Source organism: Zootoca vivipara, chromosome 15 (genome assembly GCF_965207765.1).
Source record: "Zootoca vivipara chromosome 15, rZooViv2.hap1.1, whole genome shotgun sequence".
Taxonomy (NCBI): Eukaryota; Metazoa; Chordata; class Lepidosauria; order Squamata; family Lacertidae; genus Zootoca; species Zootoca vivipara.
In genome coordinates this window covers 24,932,987-24,948,002 of record NC_142598.1, presented here as the reverse complement: position 1 = coordinate 24,948,002, position 15,016 = coordinate 24,932,987, and the positions used below count along the sequence as shown (strand labels likewise).

The 15,016-nt window shown below is 45.8% G+C and overlaps 2 protein-coding genes across 5 annotated transcripts in view; one reads left to right on the top strand and one right to left on the bottom strand.

Moving 5' to 3' along the window:
* The window catches only part of ABCA1 (ATP binding cassette subfamily A member 1), a 106,773-nt gene extending 101,971 nt beyond the window's left edge, over positions 1-4,802 (top strand). For all 3 annotated transcript variants that reach the window (XM_035097200.3, XM_035097202.3, XM_035097201.3), the window contains 2 exons: positions 162-405; positions 1,886-4,802. In XM_035097200.3, the coding sequence (XP_034953091.1) occupies positions 162-405; positions 1,886-2,026 (385 nt within the window). In that variant the 3' untranslated portion in view covers positions 2,027-4,802. The remainder of the gene's footprint in view (positions 1-161; positions 406-1,885) is intronic.
* A 1,012-nt stretch (positions 4,803-5,814) lies between these two features.
* LOC118097764 (protein NipSnap homolog 3B) lies at positions 5,815-14,627 on the bottom strand. 2 transcript variants are annotated; one of them, XM_035140977.3, is made up of 6 exons: positions 14,318-14,627; positions 11,102-11,309; positions 10,312-10,470; positions 8,971-9,120; positions 8,092-8,178; positions 5,815-7,972 (listed from the first exon to the last, which is right to left on the bottom strand). In XM_035140977.3, exons 1-6 carry the CDS (start codon positions 14,378-14,380, stop codon positions 7,896-7,898), a joined length of 744 nt encoding a protein of 247 aa, XP_034996868.1. In that variant the 5' UTR covers positions 14,381-14,627; the 3' UTR covers positions 5,815-7,895. The 2 variants fall into 2 exon arrangements, with proteins under 2 accessions (XP_034996868.1, XP_034996867.1); XM_035140976.3 differs by lacking the exon at positions 14,318-14,627 and adding an exon at positions 13,777-14,090.
* Between the last annotated feature and the right edge of the window lie 389 nt (positions 14,628-15,016).

Here is a 15,016-nt window from a genome sequence, read left to right as displayed (position 1 = left end):
CGCGGAGTCGGGCTGTCTCAGAGCCGAGACAAATCCTGCCGATCGGAGCTGGCGGCAGACCGGAAGTCCACATCTACTGTGTTTTTAAGCTACAGGAATAGAAACGCTCCTTTTTTTTTGAAGGCTACTCTGTTGAAAGTCCCGCACTTGTTTTTTTCCAGGTTTGGAGATGGCTACACAATCATAGTGCGAATAGCAGGGGCAAACCCTGACCTGAAGCCTGTTCAAGACTTCTTTGAGCTCGCCTTCCCGGGCAGTGTGCTGAAGGAGAAGCATTGCAACATGCTGCAGTACCAGCTGCCCTCCTCTCAGTCTTCTCTGGCTCGGATATTTAGCATCCTCTCCCAGAACAAAAAGAGACTCCACATAGAAGACTACTCCGTTTCACAGACCACACTTGACCAAGTAAGTTTACAGTGCCTCTCATATCTTAAGAGCAGAGCTCATATTGAGTGGAAACCCAGAGGCGCTTAAGTTGCTTTTTGTAGGATTTGTGAGTCCAGGAGAGTTCAGAGGGCCAGACAGATAGGTCCGGAGAGTCACATTTGGCCCTCAGGCATCTGCGGTGGTGTATCATCATGGAGATGCCACCCCCTCCCCCCCAAAAAAGCTCCTCTCCTTCTTGGACAATTTCAGCCCTGGTCATGCAAAGTTATCTAGCCCATTCGTCATCGCAGAAATGTTGCAAAGCACCACGTCCCTCCTCCATGATGTTTGGCACAGCCCACCCAAACCACAGCTGGCAGAAGGAAGATACGTGTAGCCCCTTTCACAGGGCCTAGCTGTGGAGGAACTCTGGGGAATTACTGTTCCATGAGAAGCATGTGGTGAAGTTCCACGTGTGTATGGCTCACTTGATGACCTACTTGCATGTGTGAACCAGTTCACATCCCCTTAGAGCAGAGCTCTCCAAACTGTGTGTAACGACACATTAGTGTGTCGGCTGCAGTGTGTAGGTGTGGGGGAACAATATGTGTCCATATCTCTTATAAGGGGTTAGTTGAACCTCCGGTTTGCGAGTAAAACTGAATTACTGTGCCACAAAATGATGCATGTCTGAAAAGTGTGTCACCAATGTGAGAAGTTCGGAAAGCTCTGCCTTAGAGTATCTTTCGCCAGAACCTGAAGACTGGCCTTTTTTCTGTACTCATTTCAATGTGTACTTTTCTGTTTAAATTTCTCCTTGTTTTAATGTTTAGCAACTGTTCCAATAATTTTGTGTGTGTGTATGTTGGGGACTGGGCAGAGGAGGAGGAATGGTGGAGACTGACTTCCCATCCTGACCCTTCCAGGGAGGAGGAAGAGGAAGACAGTATAGATTTACAACAGGGGTTTGCAGGAGATCACAGCTCAGAGGGGGAAGGTTGGGAAATCAAAGGAGAGCCAGAACAACAACACCCAGCTGACACGTTGTCATTAGAAAGCATTCCAGACCCAGAACCTGGCGAGCCTTAAAAGTAGGAGAGTAAAGAGCTCAAAGACAGAGGGCACGTAGCAGCACCTGTAGAGATGATGATGAATGGGGAAGTGGGAGGGATGGGGAGTGGAGATTCACTTGGGACAATGCCATTATCCAAGAGGATGGGTTCTATAGCCTCTCTCTGTAAATACTGAAATAAAAAAGGATGATAAGAAACCTTTCCTTGTCTTTATACTTTCCTGGGCAACCAGCTGGGAGCCTTTGGCAGCATCCTGACAGTGTATTATGATGGTGTGCTGTGTTTTATGTGTGCTGCAACCTGATCTGGATTCGAAAGTAGAACAGGACCCATTGAATTTAATGGGCATGACTAACTTTAGTGGGCAAAGCTTAGAGGGATATATCCCAATAATAATAAAAATGTCAACAACTCATCCTAGTCTTCCTACCTTTTCTCCCTCTCAGGTATTTGTAAACTTCGCCAAGGACCAAAGTGATGATGACCACACAAAGGACTTGTCGTTGCACAAAAACCAGACTGTTGTAGATGTCTCACTTCTGACTTCCTTTTTGAAAGATGAAAAGGTGAAAGAAAGCTATGTATGAGCAGCAGCCCTGTTGCGAAGGGTGCAGCAGCCGTTCTGAGCAGAAAGGCGAAGGCAGACATCCTTTCTGTGCCATAGTGGGGAGATCGTCCCACGAGCAAAGAGACAAGAGAAGAAACAGAGAGGAAGGAAATAAAACTGAACGTGTTTGTTTTTTTACTAGTAACCATTTGATGCAATGCAACCCAATGCAAAGAAATCAATATTCCATTATGGAGGCAGTGCCTCTTGGAGATGTTGCCTTGTTGTACTGTTCTCTAGTGAAAGACTTGAATCTAGTTGTTCTTTCGTTATAATAACTCTGTGAAATTCTGGTATAGTGCCACTTCCTGCTATGTGGTCTTCTGCCATGCTCCTGCTTGTTTCTACTTAGTACGTTTCCCGGCCAGGGGTAGCGCAACAACTGCTCAGAGGATTCTTGGCCAGTAATTATTTATTTGCCATTTTAAGGCATGCATTGCCCTTCCAGAGGGCGGGTGGAATTGCTGTGGTGCAACATCCATTGCTGGCAATGAGTGTACCAGTGAAACCAGTGCCAATTCGTCACCACGTAATGCATTGCTGTGGCCTTAATTAAGTATTAGCAGTTGGGCCCCGTTAGCTACACAAGTTTATGGGGACGAGAAGGAGGATCACCGTTGCCTTATCAGCGGGCCGTGAAGCACACCACCTCAAAACATGCATAAAACGACAACAATACACTTAGTTTCTTATTAGGGTGCGGCAGAATTAACAATCAACCATGGAAACATTTGAGAGGATTTCTATCCCAATGGTATGGTGACCAATTGCTCGTTCTTCCACTCTGCTTTCATAAAGCCGTTGCTGTTTTCAGCTTTTATTAAGAATCACGTTCGATACGTCTGTTTTCATTGCAACAGTATTATTTAAATGTGACCTGGCACCTTCTGGGGATGTATGGAGATGCTGTCGTGCCTCCCTTGTCCCAAAGTATCAAATCAATTTCAGTCTTGGGTCTATATCACGCCAAGTGTCTAGAACCTAGATTAAGTCGCCATCATGTGTACAAACAGTCACATTTCTTTTTCTAGCCTAGCAATTCTTTACCCAGTTTCGGTAATCATACAATGTACTGTGATAGGTTTTCCCACATTAGAAGTTAAGCCATGTTTCTCTGATGCATGGTGGACATTGCTGCCACTTGTTCCCTTTGCAGTCCTTCCTCTATCCCATCCCCCTCACCTGCTGGGTGGCACACCTGTCGACAAATCTCCTGCTGCGAGCTGGAGATTGAAAGAAAACACCCCAGTTTAGGTGTGGCAATCCCAGGCAAAAAGTTAACTAGACTGAATCAACTGAAAAATATGATGAAGGGGTCTTTTAAAGGTGATTTGCAAAACAGTTGCTCACTTGGGAAGCAATCAGAATGTTTTGTTTTAGAAAAAAAGGTCAATCAAGTAGGTACTTTTATGCAAGGTTGGGCGGAGTGGGGAGTGGGGAAATGGCTGTGGGCAATTCTTTGTGTAACTGGACTTTTTAAACAAAAACTGGAGTTTGCCAAACATCGTCATGCATGCAACATGACCATGACCATATTCCAACACGACAGCACAAAGCAGAAAAGGCTAGTTACAGCAAAGGTCTTGAAAGCAAACAGGACTGGTGTCTGGATCCTACACCTTTATTTAGAAACCATGTCCTGAGTGCCCATACAACTAGCTTTTGCTAGAGTATGCCCAAACGCCTCTCATCATCCTTTAACATCCCTTTCCATCCCAGCCACTAGTCACAAAATGCCTACAGCTCACACAACTCAATGCCAGGTGCTTCTCTTTTTTTTCCGCAGAGGATACTATGAATAGTTAATACTCTGCTGTTTGGCAATGCTGACGCACAAGAGTGCTTAACTGATTGTACACAATGGTCAGCCTCTCCGGGCATAATATAAACAAAGTGCTCTTTTAATGTACTATTTAGGATAATACTTGCAATTTTGCCCAAGGACCAGTCCAAACAGAGGTCAAGCTCTTCTACATGTCTACTCTGAAGTCTGTCTCATTTGAGTTCAGTGACAATTGCTCCCATGCAAATGGTATAGGGTTGCAGCAAGAGTTTGAAACGAGAGACATGTAGAGAGGACTGCACTGTAAATCTTAATTGTTTGCAAGAACACGTGCTTAACTCTTTTCATGAGAAACGAGTTCTTAGCAGTGCTTCCTGGCAGGAGTGGGGATCCAGACTAGCTTTGACCTCATATTGAACACTTAGCGCTGTGTATAATATGGTACAGTTGCTTCAAAATCAGTCCTGTTACGCAAGCTTTTTGTGGGGTTATCCTCCGTGCGAAACACATTGTGATACAAAACCACTGATCATGGAACTGTGTTAAGAACACCTACCACTTCAGTATGTGTGCGGCAAAGTTGTTGCATCCCTCTGCAGTATCCGTACTGCTGTAGAGGCTTTTTCTTATCAACACTTTTTTCCTTATAGAAGTAATGGTAAGCGTCTATTACCATGCCTTTCTTCCCAACCCAGTTTCCAACTCCTCTCCCTTTAATACGATTGGTCCTTCATTCCAAGCACTTTATGCTAGCTGTAATGGGATCTGTTTTTGCACTGGAATACCCTTGTCAACTTTGCAAAAAATCTAGAGCATTTTTTCCTCACACACAAATTAAGTTAATCTTTTCAATGGACATTTTCATGAAAAACGAATATATATTTGTATTGCTAATAACTATTTGTGAAGTATTAATAGGCATTTGTTAATTGCCTTGTATCGAGCATAAAAATAAAGTGTTGCTGGTCTACAATTGTGCATTTATTATTAAGACTACTGCACGAATCTGTTGACAAGTTAGAAATCTTTTCCAAGTTTACTGGTAAAAAGCAACATTCAAAAAAATCTGCCACCCCATTGCCATTTGAAGTGGCACAGTCCAAAAATTCATCTCTGCATCATTAAGTACAGTGGTGCCTCGCTAGGTAAAGGTAAAGGGACCCCTGACCATTATGTCTAGTCGTGACCGACTCTGGGGTTGCGCGCTCATCTCGCATTATTGGCTTCCAGGTCATGTGGCCAGCATGACAAAGCCGCTTCTGGCAAACCAGAGCAGCACATGGAAACACCGTTTACCTTCCCGCTGGAGCGGTTCCTATTTATCTACTTGCATTTTGATGTGCTTTCGAACTGCTAGGTTGGCAGGAGCTGGGACCAAGCAACGGGAGCCCACCCCGTCACAGGGATTCGAACCGCCGAACTTCCGATCAGCAAGCCCTAGGCTCAATGGTTTTAACCACAGCACCACCTGGGTCCCTGGTGCCTCGCTAGACGAATTTAATTCGTTCCACAGGTCTTTTCTTATAACGAAAAATTCGTCTAGCGAATCCCATAGGAATGCATTGAATTTTTCCCCCCATAGGAACGCATTAATTGAATTTCAATGCATTCCTATGGGAAACCGCGATTCGCTAGACGAATTTTTCATAAAACGAATTCGTCTAGCGAGGCAACCTCCGCTCGAAAAAATCCTTTCGTTAAGCGGAAATTTCGTTAAGCAGGGCATTCGTTAAGCGAGGCACCACTGTAGCTCAGCTCCTAAAGACGGTGGATCTCAGCCACATGGACGCCCCTACATCATTCTCCCTTGTGAAATCTGTAAATGAACTCTTCCTGCATCTGCAAAAAAAAAAAACAACCACCCCACCCACCCTTGGGTTTTTAAAGTAACTTTACCACCCTGACCTAACTGAAGATAGCCACTCCAGTAAGGATGCTATGTCTAAAATCTGAAGCACCAGAAAACAAAATCAAGACCACAGTAGTATGTATAAACATCCCTCCAAAAAGTCATTTTTAATGTTCACATTTCCACATTCACATCCCAGGTATTTGAGATGATTGTTCCAGGTGTGCAAGCATGTGCAAGAGAGATGAATGAACAGAGGCGCTTCCAGAAATAGCAAGTTAATTCAGAGTTTCAGCATTTTAGCCAGCCAGCGAGAGCTCCATGCTCATGAAATGAATGAGGTAAACTTTTCCATGTACTGTAAAGGTAATAAAAGCCAGGCTGGACCCGAAACAGAAACTGACAGATGAGTTCCCATGTTGCATTTAAAAATGTGTGTGTGTGTGTGTGTGTGCAGGGGAGAAAGTTATCTTCATGGTTTCTTATTCACTCAACCACTATGTAAACTGCACTGCAAGGGTTGCTTTGACCCAGATTTATCCCAACTGCAGCCAGGCAGTTAATGAGAAACCTAAAAATTACATTGTTTAGGCCAGCATTGGAAAATTATATCATCATAGGCAAATAGATCTCACCGCTGGGCTGATGCAGCTGTTGAGCTTTAGAACAGCTGACGTGGAAACTGTAGGGCTTGTGGAACTGGGAAAAAAAGAAATCACTACACATGATGTTTGCTATTCTTCCCGTTTTGCTCCGTGTGCATAGTTTGAAAGCCTGCAAATGGGGTTTGACTAAAAGAAGCATGTACAGTAGACTGGGGGGGGGAAGGTTGTGTCTCTTAAATCACTTTTAGCTCTCCTAGGGCACAATAGCAAGGGCCCCTTCCCACTGCAGGTGGAGAGGTGGGTCCACCCACGGAAAAGGAGCTCCGCTTTGGAATCCCTCCTTTGGAATGGAAATCTCTGCAGGTTAAAGCGAAGTCATGATGGGATGGGCAGGGGGAAGCTTTGGTTGCAAAGCTGCCATGTTCCCTAGACATGACTCCCAGAATAGGAAGGAAGGAAGCTCTGCTAGCTGTAGAGTTGGCATAACTTGTCTTCCCACTGAAACAAGTTTGGGAGTACAGTGGTACCTCGCAAGACGAATGCCCTGCAAGACGAATTTTTCATCTGATGGTGACTCGCAAGACGAATTCGTTTTGCGAAAAATTCGTCTTGCGAATCACGGTTTCCCATAGGAATGCATTGAAATTTAATTAATGCCTTCCTATGGGCAAAAAAAGAAATTTCAATGCATTCCTATGGGAAACCGCAATTCGCAAGACGAATTTTTCGCAAAGTGAATTGACTTACGGAACGAATTAAATTCGTCTTGCGAGGCACCAATGTATGGGGAAAAAAGGCAGGGGGGAATTATATAGCAGCCTCACCTTCTGCTTTGACCAGCACAAGGCTGACGAGGTTTACAAATCGGTCTCTCTTCCCTGACTTCCCTGCCCATTTACAGGTGAAACTCGGAAAATTAGTATATCATCGAAAAGTGCATTTATTTCAGTAATGCAACTTATTTTTTTATTTTTACAAATGCTTTCTTTTGGAAATTCCACAGTAATAAAACAAATACCGGTAGTTACAATAATAGAAAAATAAACATCGCTATTACATTTCATTAATTACATTCCATTTATAACTGACCCACCTAATGACAAATAATTACAATTACAACAAATAAAGGCTTGACATATCTTGCTTTGCATGTCATGCATCTATCTCACATACTGTATTGGTTTCACCTTTTAAGTTGCATTACTGAAATAAATGCACTTTTCGACGATATTCTAATTTTCCGAGTTTCACCTGCATTCCCAACACCAGAGTGCTTTTACATCATTGTCCCGTCTTGTCCCGTCTTCACAACTCATAGCTACGCTAGCAGCACAGCCCTCATGCAAAGAATTTATGAGAGCCCATTTTTATATATAGTTTAGTAAGCTCTGAATTCCCGTTTAGTGGGTGGGTCGTGGCCTCTACCATCATTCATTGCACTTCCAACAAAGGGAGAGGGGTGTTGCTAGAAGCAGAAATAAAAGATGGGAGATTGGGTTTGCACCCAGCCTTGTAAACGGGCAGCAATAAGGCTGGATTAGGACAGCACTTAAAAGTACTTTTTAAAAAAAGAAAAAGAAAAAAGAAAACCACCATTCGTAGGTATAGAACACTATTTCAGGGGTGAAAATGCTGTAGGTACCAGGAGACAGTTCTGCTGCGATTCCAGGAACTGAACACTTTCCCGAACTGAAAATAAATTAAACCGACAGTTAAAAAGAGAAGGAGGGAGGGAGGACTTAAGCAATACTGGGGTTTTGATTTAAAGGATGGTAAAAGAAAAAAAGAAAGAGAAACCTTTCATTTACCTGATGCTACTACTCTGGGATCCTCATGCGCAGAGTGTCTTCCAGCCGCGCGACTGTCTGAGTTTTCATTCCACCAAAGCACATGAACTAGGAAGAAAAAGCTACAGCTATATTATGTTGTGAATTAAATACCTGCCTATCTCTTTCTGTTTTGCTGTTTTGAGAAATCCTGTGCTCCGGATAAGGAAAGCGTTCACAAAAGTGTTTTGCTGAAAGGGATTATTTTAGAAAGCCGTGCTTATGCAGTACAGTTAGTGTGGTGCACTGATTAGAGCGTTGGGACTAGGACCTGGGAGAACAGGGTTCAAATGGCCACTTGGCCACTGGTTGACCCTGGGCCAGCCATGGATTTATTATCATAGAATTGTAGAGCTGGAAAGGACCACAGGGGTCATCTAGCCCAACCCCCAGCAATGCAGGAATTTTTCGCCCAACGTGGGATTCGAACCCACGACCCTGAGATTAAAAGTCTCACTGCCTCTCAGCCTAACCTACCTCACAGGGTTGTTGTAGGGGATTAATTGAGGAGGAGGAGAACTACATGCACCACCTTGAGCTGCTTGGAGAAGAAAGGGGGATAGAAATGCAATAAACAAACAAACAAACATTAGTGAATGTTCTGGACTTCACTATTAGTTACAGAGACGTACTTCCAAAGAATGGAATGAAGAGCTAAAATCTGTCGCCGTTCAAATAAGGGAGATAATTTTGCAGCCCCTGTCCAGGTTTCTAGTCCCTATGGGATTCAAGGACGGGGAAGAGCTACCGACAGTTCCAATCCAAAAGGAAAACTGCTTGATTATTATTATACAGTACTTTGCCAGAAGACCACCAGGTGACAGAGCCCAAGTTTGTACTTGAAATGGACAAGTATTGTACCTCTGTTAAGTAGTCCATATTCTGTGTGGAAGACACCAATCAGTTCGGTGTGTCCTGTCTTTATGTGAGTACCAACTGCTGCTTTAAAGGATTGGCCCCACACGGCTGGTCCTCCCGGTTTCATCTGAAAGGTCACCAACTCATAGACTCCTAGACAGGATAGAAAGCAAAGCATCGTGAACAAATGGATTCATTAGTATTAGGCCTCCAAAAGAACCTAACCAGGGCTATGCAACTGAACAAAACCAGAAAGCACAGATTCCGGAGTACCTCAGTCTTCAACTCTAAAAATAATAATAATTCTAGTCCTTTGTGGCTGAGCAGGTACAATTTCGTGACTGGCGCGAATTCTGACAAGATCTTCAAAAGGGAAAAAAACGCTTAGCAGGATTTCAGCATTGACGGGTTGGGGATTCAATGCCCTGCATAACATCTTGCCGTGCCCCTTAGCTAGCAAAATAGAATGAAACGTGCAAAATAAAAATACAGTGGTATCTCTACTTACGAATTTAATGCGTTCCGAACGCACATTCGTAAGTCGAAAAAATTGGCAAGTCGAATCCCATAGGAATGCATTGGGAGAAAAAATTCCTAAGTTGAAGCAACCCTATCTAAAAATTCGTTAAGTAGAAAAAATCCTATCTGAACCGCATCCAAGATGGCAGACGGAGCTCCATTCGTAAGTAGAAACATTCGTAAGTAGAGGTACCACTGTATACAGGCTAAAGCTGCAATCCCATAGCTTCTGCGAGAGTGTCCCGAAGGTGTCTGTTGGATCTTTCTTTCCAAGGGCAGAGAGAAAGAGATGTTCCTCAAGGCCACGGGAAAGTTTTCAGCCAGCTTCTCTGTGATGCTGGGCAAAGAGATGCGGCAAGGGTGCGTCAGGAGAGACACTGAATTCACAGCTCTCCCATTCCTTCAACATACTCCCAGAACAGAAGACATGCTATCTCTGGAGCAGTGAAACAGTGTGACCCTGGCGGGGCATGAGAAAAGGCCATTCCCCCCCCCTTCCCCACTGGACTGCTCTGTAATTGGCAAAATCTGTACCCGCAGCACATTTCTGAGGTGCACAAATATAGTTTAGCTCATCTACCATTAACAAGCTTCTAAGAAACCCCAGCCTTTTAAGAGTCTATTTCTAGTCCTTATGGCTGCAGAGACAGAACACAGATTGACAACCCATTGCATTACTTCGGGGGGGGGGAGTCTACATAATCAAAGATGCCAACATATCTACAAGTCCCCATTAAAGAAAACCGTTTAATAGCAGTGAGTCAACAGCTTTAAGCTGTGACACACACACACACACACACACACACACACACACACAAAGTTTACCATCCTTGGGAGGGCTGCCAAGTTCACACCAGGGCACCAGGTACGCAATTTCGTTGTCTTGTTTGTTTAACAAGGGCAGCATTCGAGACATGTATTTTTCTTGCCATTCTTGGTCCTTGGCTAATGCTGTCCGGACAGCAGATCTCTGAGCAAAGCTCTCTACAATCCAAAGAGAGGGATGTCAAAGAGAGGGATGCACAAGGCTGGGCTCAAAGGGCGCACAGTCGCCACGTCCCCACACCACTCTCCCTGTACGGTCTTACAAAGTTTGGATCTGGGGAGGGTGGCTCAAAGAGGGCGCAACAGCCATGTGCTCCTCGATCCCAGCCTCGCCAGCACTGCTTGTGACTTTGGAATAATTAAGTTGGTCCAAAATAAAATGCACTCAATTGGAATGAACTAGGACAGGCAACCCCAAATTGCGGTCCTCCAGATGTTTTGGCCTACAACTCCCATGATCCCTAGCTAACAGGTCCAGTGGTTGGGGAAGATGGGAATTGTAGTCCAAAACATCTGGAGGGCCGAAGTTTGGGGATGCCTGAACTAGGGAGTCAGCAATTGGTGACACTTCAACAAAATCTACCCTCCAAGTGATGCTCCTTGGCCCACTTCCCAGCTGCGAACTTCGGCATGGTTGTTAAACAACACTGATGACATAGGAGCTCTCTTTAGCTTCTTCCTATGTTGCTCAAGTAACCTGAGTAGATTCACACCCCATGGGAGGTCCAGAGCAACAGTCTTAGCTGCTCGGTTACAACCCCAAGGCACTATGTAGAGAACCTTTGCATACCATATTTCCAAATATGGAAAGCTTTATTCAGTCCCCCAAATTCTGAGGTCCAGTATCCAACCATCTGGGAATGAGCTGTACGAAGGTGAATGTTTTTGCTGGTCAGTTCCAAGAAGTCTTTCATCTTGTCTGGCTTAACAGTATAGGTACGAAATTCGTAGAATGTGCCATCATCTTGCCTGGGCCCTGTGGAAAAAGGCGATGAGACCTGAAAAGAAAATAATTTAGGGGGGGGGGAAACGTAAGAAAGCAGCCTGCAGGATCCTTTGTTTGCACATGCAATGTGAATTTACAGGGTCAAAGAGAAAGAGAACGGTTGTTATTACTTATGGCAATAGCAGACAAGACCACAAACTAATTCTAGTTGAGCTTCACTCAGCTAAAATTTTAATTAGCTGTCAATGAATAAAAAAGTAGTCGTACCTTGGTTTTTGAACAGCTTAGTTCTTGAACACTTTGGCTCCTGAACACCGCAAACCTGGAGCTGACTGTTCCGGTTTACGAACTATTTTTGGAAACTGAACGTCTGACAGGCTTCCACAGCTTCCGATTGGCTACAGGAGCTTCTTGCAGCCAATCAGAAGCTGTGCTTTGGTTTCCAAACATTTTGGAAGTCAAATGGACTTCTGGAATGGATTCCGTTCGACTTCCAGGGTACGATTGTACTGGAAGTCACTCAAACAACATTTGATCTTTCCACGACTGAAAAAAGCAGCACTACGAGAAAAATCTGCAGTCCGAACCCCGCCCCCGCCCCCCCACACCTTTACTTCTGAGTGGACATGATTAGGACTGCAGCCTTTATACTCTCAGAGTCAGAGTTTAAATGCAAAGCAATGACTTCAGTTGAATCTACTTTACTGTTAAGTGTACAGAGGGACAACTGTGTAGAGTCTAGAGGAAGGAGTTCCAAGCTGCCCACTCTAGCTGAGCCATATCTCAGGGGAAGAGCATCTACTTCACATGCCGGTGAAGGTGTGAGATTTTATCCCTAGCATCTTCAGGTAGAGCTGGAAGAGAAACCTCTCTGAAGCCCTGGAGTGTCACTGCCAGTCAGTCAATACTGAGCTAGACGAACCAATGGTCTGATTTGCTGTAAGGCAACTTCAATCACTTTTGAGTTCTACAGGTCTTACTTCCCAGAGTGCATTCAAGAGAGACGGCAGCCCAGGCTGCATTTCAAGAACTGTACTTTGGTCCTTCCTAAGCTCACAGAAGTCAGTGCTACACAAAACACCAGAGAGGACACTACTGTACACAGACGTGACCAAACTGGGCTTGTTTCCCAATGAAATAAAACACACAAGGTCAGTTTCCCTTTCTTCTCAGTTCAAGCTCTGAACCCAGCACTAGCAGTCATTTATTGCAAAGTGCTCACAACTACCAGCAAGAACCAAGGTGGGAAATTAATTGCTGCTTCTCTGCTGTTTTTAGACTACCCCCAAGTGTCAGCAATACCTCCAGGGAAATAAACGAACATGTTATATTTCAGCTGTACTCTTCTGTAAGGTTTCCAGGGAACAATTTGCTTTGTTGCTCAGCTTCCCCCACCCCACCCCACCCCAGAGAAGCTGCTGGAAACAGCATCTCTCTGTCTAGAGGGCTCTATAGATTTCCCTTGGTTCACAGCGCTATAAATCAGTTAGCTGTACAGGGGTACCTTTGGATAAGCACACCTCTGGTTGCGTATCCTTCAGGATGCGAACATGGCAAACCCGGAAGTAATTTTCTGGGTTTCACCGCACGTGCATGCACAGAAGCGCTCTACCGCACCGCCACACACATGCACAGAACAGACACCTCGGGATCCGACTGGAGCTCCGGAACGGATCCCGTGCGCAACTGGAGGGACCACTGTACTTTAAATATAGAAAGAGTTGGAGAAATCACTGGAGTAGAACAGCTGAACCTCCCAGCTGCCCTGGAATTATTCTTTCCAGGATATTATCACCGACACATTGCAAGATTCAAAATTTCACTTTTGCAAACGTGGCAGGGTCCTGCCTTGGTTGAAGCAGAGTTTTGTTTTCTGCAGTTTTGCAAGCCATCGTTTTGTGAAGAAACCACAGTTTTTTCACACAACTTTTCAGAGAGTTCCTGCAGTGCAGTAGTCACAGTGCTGAACTACAGATAGTTAAAGGACTGGATTTAAGCCAGGCAGCCCTGAATTTATTTATTTTTACTCCTCATTCAAATTAGACCTTTGTTACATTGTGACTTGCACCAAGATTCTGCGTCTTCTTAGTTTCTCTTCCTTTAATTGCAACTCAGTTTTCCTTATCATACTTAAACCATAAATTCTCCCCCAAGCTGCCTTTCGCACCCAGCTCTTGTTGGGTTGTAGTAAAAAGAAAAAGAAAAAAACAAGCAAATCCAACAAGCCTGAAGCCTGTCCTAGAATAGGCAGACCATCACTTTCCAGAAGCAAAGTATACTTCTTTTGAATGCACATCACCATAGCTGCCAAGTTATCCCTTTTTTAAAGGGATTTTCCCTTATGCTGAATAGGCTTCCTCGCGAGAAAAGGGAAAACTTGGCAGCTATGCACATCACCATATACGCAGATGGGCTAAAAGCAACACAGTGGTGGATTGCCATTGCTGCTCCCCCCTTGATACCTATCAAAACCCCAGATCATGAGACGCAGTGCAACAAAGGCTGGCAGCTACCCTGACCTCTGAAACGTGTCTGGCACAAGAGGAAGCGCCTCCCAAGTTCTTGCCAGGCCCGTAGGTCTTCATAGCCCAGTCCCAGGCTTGTGATCGGATCACATCCCTCCGCCTTCCTTGGGGTTCTGGCCTCTCCTTCCTCGGAGGCTTTTAAGCAGAGGTTGAATGTCCATCTGCCATGGATGCTTTAGTCGAGATTCCTGCATTGCAGGGGCTTGGACGAGATGATCCTTTCCAACTCTACAATGCTGGGATTATTCTATGGATTGACATTTGCTCCTTCTCTTCCTGCTTCCACTCGTTTCCCCTCCTACCTTAAGGCTGCTTAAGTTCTGCTAGAATTTCTAGCAGGCTGGAAACCAAGGGGGAGCAGCTTCTCCCCACCCCCTACCCTGGAGAAGGCGGCGCCAGCTAGGTTTCTGCCTGCAGGGCAAGCTCATCTAAACGCCAGGGCGCCCTAAGGTGCCTCTCCTCGCCTGGTATCCTGCGCCCTTTGCCCCTCCCTCCTTCGGGCTCCTTTTCACCCCCTTTTGGGCTCTCCTTTTACCTCAGCGGTGGCCCTTCGCGCCGCTACGGCGACTCTCCCGAAGAGCGCGCGGGAAGCCAGCATGGTCTCCCCGTGGGAGATGGACGAAGCGGCGGCGGCGGCAGCAACTACAATGCAGCCCAGCCGTCCTTAAATCCGCCCAGAGGCGCTTCCTGGTCGCACGGCGGCCGCTGCCCTCGCCCGGCCCGCCCGCAGAAAGCATTGGACGGTGCGCCCCTCGTGGCCGCCGACAAAAAGACGCGTGGCTACAGCGGCGACCTTTGCGCGCGCGCCCCTCGCCATGTCTCTCTTTCCTCAAGCACGGGATGTCGGGGGCGCGTGCTGGGCGGCTGGCGTGTGGGAGGGGTCGCCACACGATTACAATACAAAAGGTGCCGCTGGTGAGCAAGGGAGGAGGGTGGCCAGGGCGACGTGGACGTCGTATTGCACAGGGGGAGTGGGGAGTCCTTTTACGCACAGGGGTTTTCGTTTTTGGCAACGTGTCCTGTGAACAAGGAGGAGGGAATTAGGCAGGACTCCACGCAGCACTGGCAGGAGGAGGCTTCCCTGAGAGGCCGGGGACCACGACTGCCTGCTACTTGGGACCCAGGCTTGCTGAAGCTAGGAGGGGAGGGGAGCAAGGAGAGAGCGAGAGGCCGAGAGCCTCTTGGTGCGCAATGTTCTGCACGCACCCTTCTCCACTGAAGGTGCAAATATGTG

Excerpts from the sequence above, each read along its gene's own strand:
- LOC118097764 (XM_035140976.3), bottom strand. The coding sequence starts at position 13,842 with ATGAAGACCTACGGGCCTGGCAAGAACTTGGGAGGCGCTTCCTCTTGT. Across the intron at positions 8,179-8,970 it reads ATATGGACTACTTAACAGAG|TTCATGTGCTTTGGTGGAAT; the intron begins GTACAATACTTG and ends TTTTCTTCCTAG. Across the intron at positions 7,973-8,091 it reads TCCCAGAGTAGTAGCATCAG|TTCGGGAAAGTGTTCAGTTC; the intron begins GTAAATGAAAGG and ends ATTTATTTTCAG.